The 11567-nt window shown below is 52.6% G+C and overlaps 1 protein-coding gene across 2 annotated transcripts in view; it reads right to left on the reverse strand.

The window, feature by feature from the left end:
• Nucleotides 1-11291, reverse strand: part of COL26A1 (collagen type XXVI alpha 1 chain) — a 171747-nt gene extending 160456 nt beyond the window's left edge. The window contains exon 1 of one of the 2 annotated variants that reach the window (XM_029221033.1): nt 10998-11291. In XM_029221033.1, the coding sequence (XP_029076866.1) occupies nt 10998-11155 (158 nt within the window). In that variant the 5' untranslated portion in view covers nt 11156-11291. The remainder of the gene's footprint in view (nt 1-10997) is intronic. The other variant, XM_029221035.1, reaches the window with a different exon arrangement.
• Nucleotides 11292-11567: the final 276 nt, after the last annotated feature.

The raw sequence follows: 11567 nt of genomic DNA on the forward strand, positions 1-11567 counted from the left end.
GTGGCCTCTGTGGCTCCCCTAAATGTGGCTTCCAGAGCTGGCCTGGTGGGGGGTGGAGCACAGAGAAGGACCTCACTCCAGGACCTCTTAGAAGGACAGAACTGCCCGGGGGGCAGAGGCCACCCCCTCGGCTTCCCAGAGGACAGAGGTCAAGGCACTTGTTCACTCACTTGCTCAAAAAGCAACCACGGAACACCTGATACGCGCAAGCCTGCGCTAGATGTTAAAAATACAAGTATTTTACAAAAATACAAGGTGCATGAACACCACGCTTTGTTGCCTTTTCAAAGCTGAGAAAACACTGGGGAGTCTTTGCAAGGTTCCAGGAAGCAAAACAGCCAGCTTCTGGCATCCCACAGGCACTGGGAAAGTCCAGGAGCCCCAGGCTGCAACCTGTTCTGGCCTGTCCGTGGTCCAGCAAGTGGCCAGATGCTGCCAACTGCACAGACTCTGAGCGCTCGTCACTTGGCGGCTCCATCCCCACTGCCCCAGCCGTTTCAGGGTTCCTGACACTGCCTGTTAGCTGCCTCCCTCCTCCGGCCCCATCTCCTCCATACCAGTAACGCTGACACAGGACCCACTGTGACCAAGCCTCGACCCAAAGCCCAAGCTCCTTAGGGCTGGCAGAAAAGGGGCTTCACCCTCAGGGTCCGAAGGTCCCACCTGCCCCACACTCGCAGCCCTTGGTCCAGCCACTCTGAACCCAAATGCACAAACCATAAATGTCAGACACCGTCACGCCTCCCAGCCCTTACACAGCTGTCCTGTCCACCTGAAATGCCCCCCCCAGTCACTGCAGAGAACATCCCCCCTCACCCTACAAGACCCACTTCAAACGTGATTCCTCTAGAAAGGCCTTGGCATGTAGCCTTGGTCCACCAGGCCAGCGTTTCCCAAGGTATGGAGTCTGGAACGTCATCCCAACAAAAGGATTCCACAGCCTCATGTGTTTGCAAACCCCCCCTTCTTGGCAATCTTTGCAAGGTTAGCACACTGTACACCACAAGCACGGACAGAATGTTTAGTACATATTTCTCTAAGCAATTTATTAATTTTAACTCATCTAAGCCTAGAATAACCTTATGAAGTAGACCATCCCCATTTTACAGAGGAGAAAACCGAGGCACAAAGACACGCCAAACTCCCACATACCTAACTCCCCTAAACAGGTACTTGTTCATACATCCCTTGCCTACCTGGCCCACTTTGCACACGTTTGTGTCACAGCAAATTCCACACTTGCTCCTGGGTCTTCCCCAACCAGCCTCTGAGCTCATCAAGGGCAGAGGCTGAGTCTGAATCAGCAATCATCTCACTATCCCCAGCACCAAGCATGCAGTAGGTGCTTGTAGTAACTTCCTGAATGTAAGGCTCCAGGGAACCTGGATCCAGTGGCAGGGAAAAGGCCCACAGGTTGGGGGTGGGGTGGGGTGGGGTGGGGTGGAAAGGGGATCATTCACCCCCCTGGAGTTTACAGAGAACCCCTCCCATTCAGGGCTCAGGGCAGAACACCCCTTCCCCCATGGTTCAGCCCCCAGCTTCAGCCTACAACCGACCGACAGCGGGATCGGAAAAGGTTGGGTGGTTAAATGCCCAGCCTGGATAAGCTCACATGTCCAAGAGGCAGGGGTGGATGGCGGGAAGCCCAGGCTCAGGGCACAGGCCCGGCTCATGCACTCATGTCTCAGGTGGGCCCGTCAGGGCCATGCTAGGGATGAAACAGGTAGGAGAAATGATTCCATCTGCGGGGAAGGAGAGCAGGAAGTGAGTTCTCGGTACAAAAACCACAAGCAATCACAGATACAGGAGGCGCAGTGAGCCGCCCACAGAGACGGGAGCAGAGCAGTCCAGGAAGACTTCCTGAAGGAGGGGGTGTGTGACTGCCCCCAGAAGAGGGTGGATCCGAGGTATGGGGTGGGGAGCGGACAGGCCAAGCACCTCAGCTCAGCAGAAAGAACAAGAAAGAGGTTTCGGAGTCAGAGTCTAGAGAACCAGGCAGGGGAACTGGGGTGATGGGGCCAGAAAACCCCTGAATTCCCCCAGGGCACGGGGTCTCCCACTGCAGGTCTTAAGCCAGAGGGGCTGTGGAATCAATTTTCTGAGTCTTGGCAAGCACTTTTTTATGAACTAGATAGAGTACCATAAAAAAGTAAGTATCACATATGGTAATAGTAAGCATGATTCTGTGAAACTTATTTCAGGGGTATGTGTGTGTGCATTTGGGGGTGTGTGTGGGAGTGTGTGTATGTGTGTGTAAGTGCGCACGCATGGACTCAGGCATCATATAAAAGGTATTTCCTACTATGGGTCATGATGAAAGAATCTCAAAAAATTCTGTTCTCCACGCAGTGCTTCCTAAACCTGGTGGCATCCAAAAAAAAAAACCCGCTTGGGGAGGCCATTAAATACAGCTCTCCAAGACCTAGACTTCCTGAGTCATGTGTGGGTCTGGATACCCAATTCTTTAATCACCCCAGTTCATCGTGATGAGCCAGTCAGCACCCTGCTGTATCTAAGACCAGCTAAATAATCTGTGGGACTCATGGCAAACTGAAGTTAAGGGACCCCTCATTCAAAAAGCTGGGTCATTAAAGATAGTAAAATACAAAGTGTTTTCCTCTCTTCTGGGGTCTCTGCCTCTCTGTCTCTCTCGACCTGTCATTTGTTTAGTGTTTCATGCATGCTCCCTCGTGCACAGGGATCTCTGGGGGGCAAGTGCAGACCCCTCCCTGCAACCCCACGGTGTGTAAGTGCGTGTGCCACCCTTCCCACCAGCCAGCGGGCTGAAGCACAGCGTCCCGGTCGGAGCAGGAAGTGAAGCCAGGCGTAACCCCTTCCCAGGGGCCCACCGTCGTACGACGGATGGGCAACGCTTCAGGGTATTGCAATCTGTCCCCAGGACACACTAGGATCGGTGTGGCCAGAGGCTCTCTCCTGCTGAGTCACCCTTTGAGCACACACCCTGAGCACTGCCAGCCCAGGGCGGGGACTGCAGCTGCCATGTCCCACTCCAGGGTGGCACGGGGTGCAGACACCCAATCCCAGCCCTCTCTGAGCCCACACCCAGGCTCCAGCCAGAGGCAGAGGGTGGCAGCGGGCACTGGGCAGGGGTGGAGAGCGGGAGGCCAGGTGGACCTGGGGTGCCAGAGGGGTGGGGAGTGAGTAGCGGAGAACCCACCCCAGGGAGGCGGTAGGAGGTGGTGAGAGGTGGGTCATGGTCAAAGCTGAGGGTCAATCTCCTGGTGCCCCATGGTCCCATCGGACTTCACTTACAAAGCACACATTTAAGAATGAGAGTATCGAGAATTTGGAGATGGTGAGCGCAAAGCATTAAACTCCAAGCATGGACCCTGCTGAGCATTGCGCCCTGGCCTCTGCACTGGTCAAATGGCCCTGCCTGGGAAGCCAGGGGTGGGGATGGAGAGGCTGGACCAGGAAGAACAGGGAGGAAATAGCGCGGTCCAGCACTGTCATCATAGCAGGGATCAGACCCTTTCCAAACCTGACTCCCAGAGAATTTCTCAACGGAAAACCGTAAGCAGTAGCAAGTTCTGAAATCCATCCCATCATTTCTTAGAATAGTCTGAAAATGGGTAAATACCCCAACGTCAGGCCAGAATATAGCTGTGCTTCTAAAACAGCACGAGCAAGTCCCTGGGAGCCACCCTGAAGCCTCCTTCCCCAAAGCTCCCCGTCATCTCCGAAAGGGGTCTTTACATCCACACAGAGTATGTGACCCGTGCCACTGGGACTGCAAAGTGACCCCCGTGGGACCCACATCCGCTCTGGATTCAGGGCCTTCGTGGGTCCTTGGTGGATGCCATCCGGTTCACTCCACACAACCGACAGAGCCTGACTCTCTTCTGGGCCCTGGGCTGGGTCGCAAACAGGCAGGTGATTGTCCCACCTGGCGCTCACAGTCTAACGGGGGATGTGGCAGGGAGGACACGGGAAGGGAACATCTGGACACAGCTTAGCTCTGTCACCACGACGCAGCCTTCTTTGACCGTGGACATCTGGGGAAAGGCTGTCCAACTTTTGAGGATTCAGGGCACACGTGTCCTTGCTCCATCCCCAAGACTCATTCCACATCCCCCCAGAACTGCCTTAAACCTGGGCGAGAGGAGCCCCATCCTGGGCACTGAGGCCCAATCTGGGCCCTCTCCAGCCACACCACACCCCACAGGGCGAGGAGACCATGGGGCCGAGGGGACGTGACCCTCCAGAGACCACAGCCCCCCTTATGGAGCAAAGGTGGGTACCCGGGGGCCTGGAACTCCCTCCCCAAACAGCTGGGCACACTCAAGCAGGAGGTACGGCCAAGTGGCAGTTGTCAGGGTAAGGAGAGGGAGTTCTGGGCTGGACTAGAGTGTCCACGGGGTGTGGGTGAGGCCTGACCAGGGCGAGGTATCTGGCAGGACACGGAGGGAAGGGGAAGGTGGCTCTTCCTGCACCACCAAGTTCCCACACAAAATTCATGGAGGCAAGACTTCTAAACCTGAGCCTCGACCCCCACCCCCAGGTCACGAGAAGGGTGTGTTTGTCAAGGTCAATGACAGAATTTATTTTATTTAACAGTCCATAAGCTTGAATTATATCTTTTAAATATTTAGACATACACTGTGTGGGCTTCCCTCTGTACCCTTGCCCCAGACCCCTCAAATGTGAGGAGTGGGTCGGGCTGGCAGGTGGTATAGGCCAGGGAAGGCCGCTCTCATCCCCACAAGGCTATTTTGACCCAGCATCATTGAAGTGTCATCTTCAAATGTATCCCAAGAAAATCCTGCTGATGGGAATACAAAATGGTGTAACTTCTATGGCGGGAAATTTGACACTACCTGGCAGAATTACGCGTGCATTTACCTTTTCACTCAGAAAATCCGCTTTAAAAAAATGCATCCTAAAGATTCATTTGCAAAAACATGAAATGAATAACTCACAAGGCTATTTATTATGGCATTACACGTGACACAAAAGGTTAGAACAACACGATGTCTATCAGTAGGGGACTTGCTGAAAAAAGTACAGTCATTGGCACCACCGAGAACTACAGAGCTACAAAAATGAATACAGGAGGGCATTCCCTGGAGGTCCAGTTGTTAGGACTCAGCGCTTTCCATTCAGGGGCCCGGGTTAGATCCCTGGTCGCGGAACTAAGATCTCGCAAGCCACAGGGCGTGGCCAAAAAAAAAAAAAAAAATGAATGCAGGAGATGAACATTCTGGTGATGGCTGGACAACCCTCTGAATGTATTTAATATCACCAAACTGTACACTTAAAGATGGTTAAGATGGTAAGCTTTATGTGTACTTTCACCACAAATTTTTAAATCGTGAAAAACAAAATAAATGCAGACGCTATCTATGCCCTGATCTAGAGCAAGCTCCACAGTACAATGTGAGACAAAAAAAGCCAAGTGCAGAAGAACAGTGCTACTAGTACAGCACCTCTGCATAAGAAGAAAAGGAAGGGATAAACAACAAGGTTCTACTGTATAGCGCAGGGAACTATAGTCAATATCCTGTGATACACCACCATGAAAGGAATATAAAAAAGAATGATGTCTATGTATACATACATATGAATCACTTTGCTGTACAGCAGAAATTAACACATTGTAAATCAACTAAACTTCAATAACTTCTTTTTAAAAAGAAAGAAGACACTTACATTTGCAAAATGAAACAATGGAAAGATAAATCAAAAATGAATTCAAAACATGATTCCCTACAAATAGTAGATAAGCGAGAAATTATTTATGCAAGTATTCCAGTAATTAAATGAAAAAGAAATGTCAGAATTAGAATAGGACCGCTTTGTAACCCTTAATGAAATAATGACCTAGGCAGTGATCATCAACACCTGTTAACATCACAAGAGGAGAGATGACAAGATGTTGTGTGATTCCTGATATGATTTTTTTTTTTTTTTTTTTTTTTTTCCGGTATGCGGGCCTCTCACTGCTGTGGCCTCTCCTGTTGCGGAGCGCAGGCTCCGGACGCGCAGGCTCAGCGGCCATGGCTCACGGGCCCAGCCGCTCTGCGGCATGTGGGATCTTCCCGGACGGGGGCACGAACCTGTGTCCCCTGCATCGGCAGGCAGACTCTCAACCACTGCGCCACCAGGGAAGCCCCTGATATGATTCTTAATGGAAGAATGCTACACAACCATAGAGGTAATTTTGCCCAAACAAATAATAATAATAAGGAGGAGGAGAAGGAACCAAAATCCAATCGAGCCTCCCTATCCAATTTCCAATTTTCTGGACACACTGAGGACAGGGGAACACGTTAACAGGCACCATGAGGATATAATCAAACAAATCCTGAACAAGGAAAACGCTATCAAAGCCTAGTTTCTTCAAAACAAATTGCAAAGTAAAGAGAGCAAAGAAGGAGGGAACCTATAGGCAGTGGTATTCTGGTGAAGGTTTGACCTTCACCCAGAAGGTCTGGTGAAGGTTTGACCTTCACCCAGAAGGTCACCCAGCTCTCCAGGAAAAAATTGTCATGCTCTCCCATATTAGTCAGCTCAGGCTTTCATAACAAAACACCAGAGACTGGGTGACTTAGGCACCAGACATTTATTTCTCAGATCTGGAGGCTGGAAAGTCCAAGATCAAGGCTGATTTAGTTCCTGGTGAGGACCATCTCTTTGGCTTGCACACAGCAGAGTTCTCTCTGTGTCTTCACATGGGAAGGAGAGAGAGAAAGAGAGAAAAGGTGCCCTGGTCTCTCTTCCTCTTCTTATAAGGGCACAAATCCCATCATGGGGACCCCACCTTCATGATTTCATCTAAACCTTCATCTTCATAATTACCTCCCAAAGGCCCCACCTCTAAATACCATCACATTGAGAGTCAGGGTTTCAACATATGAATTGTGGGATGGAGGGAATATAAGCGTTCAATCCATAACACCTCCAGATATGACATAACACGATCCACTGGACCAACTATAAAGCGTTCTTGTTCTCCCCCACCACCATCAAAAAAAAAAGATCCTAAATCTAATCAAACATTTACACCTAATCTCTAACATAGAAGAGATACAGGGCATAGAGGATCCAATTATTTACACCACTGGGAAGCAGTCAGGCAAATCTAGAACCTGGGATTCTACAGGACAACTGGCCTTCTTCACCAAGTCAATGGCAGGGGGAAAAGCCTTCTTTTATTAGTTTTTTAAAAGTATTTATTTGTTTGGCTGCGCCGGGTCTTAGTTGCGGCACACAGGATCTTTAGTTGCAGCATGCGGTATCTAGTTCCCTGACCAGGGATCGAACCCAGGCCCCCTGCCCTGGGAGTGCAGAATCTGAACCACTGGACCACCAGGGAGGTCCCTGGAAATGCTTTCTTTTAAAGGAGAGGACTCTCCCACAGTGAAAAAGACTAAACAGACACAACAACAAATAAGTGGACAGGAAGTTGAAGGTCAAAAAGCAGTGAAGATGGCTGGGCCGTGGGGAGCCTTCCCCCTGCCACCACTTGCCAGAGCAGAGAATCCTAAAGCGTCTAAGAATTCCTCATTTGAACTTGGCTTTCCAGGTCACTGTGAAGGTATTACTCATCAAGGTTAGAGGATAAGACCTACTTATTTAACCATCCGTTAGCTTGATTCATAACCTGTAGATATTCAGCCATGTAGTATGTGGTCTCTCTTTGTTCTCATGCCTCGGGTCCTGTACAGAAGGAATAGGTTTATGGAATGCGTGCCACTCTTCAGGGCAGAAGCACAAAGCAACTCTGTCCCTCATCCCCTGTCCCACGAACCCGCCCTCTGGATGTATTCATTCCTTCCTCTGCTTAAAATCCAGGCAGGTCCCACCACTCTTCTGGTTTCTCTTAGAAGAACATTCCCACTCCAAGAATATTAACTTTTATCCAAATTAAAACCTCTCCATCAACAGCTGGGAGATGTGCACCCCAGATGGGGTGCAGGGCCCCCTTTCTGGTTCTCACTCCTCGTGCCCGGAAGACTCGCTGCTATGTTGGACCCTTTAGGGTTGGATACAGATATGAGGAGCAGACAACAGACAACACTTCTAATCACCATCTGTGAAAGGGAGGGAGGGAATGATCGGGGGAGGGAGGCGGGGAGAAGAGTGAGATATACATCCATTAAAGAGTTTCACCAATGTGTTATCCTTATACTGGGAAGTTCTTCTGGGAAGAAGGGCTGGGCAGCTGAGAGGCTCCATCCTTGTGCAACCCTGCTGGTCAATTAACGTTACACTTCCCTTTAGCTTTTATTTGGCATCTAAACAGCACTGTGGATGACAAAAGTCATGAGTGGCCCAAACACAGGGCTGCAAGATTCTACTGGAAACAGGCCTCTAAGGAATTGGAGTCCTCTTCTTTTTGCCAAAATAGCTTCATCAGAGGGGCCCACCCTGGGCTTGTGATGGAGGTGACCAGAGCAGAGGATCCCTGGGCAAAGCAAGATGCCCCCAGCACGTGTTAGACACAGACACCAGCCCAGGAAGGTAGGTACAGGTACACACACATACACACACACACACACACACACACACACACACACACACACAGAAAGGAGAACACAAACTGCCAACAGGAGCAATAACCATGAAATAAAACCATTTGTCAAGAAACAGCCCTATAGCCCTGCCCATCAGCTGGAACCAAGCCACTGTAAACACATGTATGGAGCCAAGCAGAGGCCAAAGCTGTGAAGAACCCTGTGCCAAACGCCGTCCCCAAGGCTTCCGCTTCTGGAGCGAATAACACACAGGAACATGTGACACCAGGCCAGCTCCAGCCCATAACTTGCCCGGACCCGAATCAGGTGCCTGCAGCTCCCACGCAGGGCTTTGCATGGAAGGGCTCAGGTACAGTCCGGAACACCCTTCTCAAGCATCTGGAACCCGCCTCAAGTCCTAACACCTCCCAATATGCTATTCAGAAATCCATTTTCCACAAATTCATCCAGATCCTCCCTGAACCTAATTATACCTTCTCCCTGCTCCCGGCCTGGTAGAAAGAGTTCTGGAAGATTACACTTGTTTGGGCCTCTTTTTATTTGTGCTAAAACTATCCTTTCCAAGTGTCTCTGGAGTCCCCAAGTTCCAGCCCACCGAACGCCAGAACCCCCGTCCCCATTCACTGGCTCCCTTCATGGACTTCCCCTCTGGCCCCTCTCCGCATGCAGAGTCCAGGCTGCAGGAGCCTCCACCCCCCACCCCACCCCCACTCCCAGCCCCCAACACACACACACTTTTGAATTACAAAAGTAATACGTGAATAGACCCTCCTTGTAAAACATGCAAACAAGACACAAGCAAACAGAGGGAAAAAATGGGAGTCCTCTTTCACTCCCCCCTAGTCCAGCCCCAGGTCTCTCCCTATAGGTAACTGACAAAAATGGTTTCTACCAACTGTTTTCCTGGATATATAAAGATAGATAGAGAGATAGATATCTGGATATAGATCGAATTTTTTTTCATAAGTGAGATCATGCTATACATATCATTCTGCGATTTGAGAAGCTGAGTTTTTAAAATATGCTCCTATGGAAGCGTGCAGAGTCCACACTACTGTGGGTGTTTGGAGAGTAATACTAATAGGATCCTGGGAGAAGTACTTCCAAACAAAATGAAGGAAATAAAATTGCATGCAAAATTTTCCTGAAGCACTTTAAATGCTCTTCTGAGAACCGCCTTATCCAGCCATTAAGTGTACCGCTCTTCTCAACACAAAATATCCCTGTCTCCTTGATACAAGACTTCATCTTGGTAGCCCTCCCTAGCTTGGTAAACACCATGGAGGACAGAAGAACTGGGATCTTATGGAGCAAGGTTTATGGACCTTGCTCCATAAACGATAAGCAGAGTGGGGCCATAGAAAGCACAGGATTTGGAGAAAGAAGACAAGAGGTGAGCCCTGAGTTGCCACCGAATTTGGGGACCTCTCTCTGAGCCTCAGTTTCCTCCGTTAAAGGAAAGATAATACTCTAATAGCTAACCCTGGGGTGGTGTTAGGATCAAAAGAGATGGATGCTACCAATGCATGTTGTGTGTTCTAGAAGGCTATTACAGCCGTGTGAGTCGTAATTACTATTAAATGGGAAAAGTTAAATTCGAATGAGTTACGCAGACAGGGATTGGGCAACTTTTACTTTAGTACTTAACGCGTTTTCTGGGGGAATTCAACCACGGATTGAGAAGTTGCTGCCCTAACCGTCCTGGGGTGGCCAGGGCGCCACCTGCCGGCGGAGGAGGAGGCGGCGGGTGGGTCCGGGCACCGCGGGCTCCGTGACCCTGCTCCCTCTCCGACCCCACCACGGACTCATGCGATCGGAGCCGGCACCACGTTCCCAGGTGGCTGGGGAGCCGCAGCCGAGGCTCCTCCGCGGGCCCAGCCCCAAAGACCGGACGGAATCGCCCCTCCGGTGTCCCTGGCGGCCGGCGTGAGAGTAGGGGGCCCGGATGCAAGGCCTTGGCATCGCGGGAACCTGCTCCCCAACACAAAGCCCCGGCCGCGCAGGTGAGCTCGGCGGAGCCACGTGAGCCGGTAAACGTCCAGGAACCGAGCCACCGAGCCCCAGCCAGCCACGGTCACCCCTTCGCGCGCCCCCGCCGCAGGTCTGAGCCACCTCCACCCGGATTCGGGAGCCGAAGGGGCGAAGGTTGGGAGAGCAAGGGAAGGAAGTGGGGGTGGGCGCGGCCAGAGACCACCGCAGTCCCAGCCCCGCACCTTCAGTCTCTCCGCCCCGAGCCCCCAGCCCCCACTGTCTGTGCCCCGATCACCCCGCGTCCCCAGCCCCCCCAGTCCTCGACCGCCCCACGCCCCCAGCCCCCAATCCCACCTTCCCAAGCCCCAAACCCCGCCCCCGCGCCCCCAGCCCCAGACGGCCCCGAGACCCGGCAGCCTGCGCCCCCAACCCCCAATCCCAAGATCCCAAGCCCCAAACCCCACCTCCCCTCGCCCCCAGCCCCGGGCTGCCGCGCGCCCCCAGGTCCCGCCGCCCCCAGCTACTCACCGGCGGCTCCCGTAGCCGCTGCCGGGAGAGCCGGAGCCCTGCTCAGGATAGCCGTGCTGCTGCAGGGCTGCGGCCGGGAAGGGGTAGAGGAAGCCGGTGGCCAGCGCCGACCCGCAGAGGCAGCAGCACGCCCAGGGCAGAAGCAGAGCCAGCTTCATCTTGCGCGGCCGCCCGCGGGGACCCGGAGTCCCGGGCGGGAGGACAGTCGGGAGCGCACCGACGGCCGGACCGAACCCGCGGCCCCCGCCGGGAGCCGAGCGAGCGCGCCGGTGAGCGAGCGGAGCCCAGGTCCGAGCTGGAAATGTCTGGGGGGCGCCCACGCCTCTCAGGGCCGCCTTTTCAAATTCGGCGAGGTGGGCTCTGCGCCGTCAAAGGGGGCGTGGGGCTTTCTCATTAACCCTCGGCGGTCCGGGGCCGAGGAGGCGGCAGTGGCGGCAGAGCGGGGGTTCCTCCTCCGCTGGGGGTCCGGGGAGCCGCGCGCCCCGAAAGCCAGATCTTGTGCCTGGGTCCCCAAACACACGCTCTTTAGAACCTTCCCAACCAAACCCTCTTCGGGTCGCAAGTGCTTAC

This window comes from Monodon monoceros, unplaced genomic scaffold, assembly GCF_005190385.1.
Source record: "Monodon monoceros isolate NGI ecotype Baffin Bay Population unplaced genomic scaffold, NGI_Narwhal_1 Super_Scaffold_13, whole genome shotgun sequence".
Lineage (NCBI taxonomy): Eukaryota > Metazoa > Chordata > Mammalia > Artiodactyla > Monodontidae > Monodon > Monodon monoceros.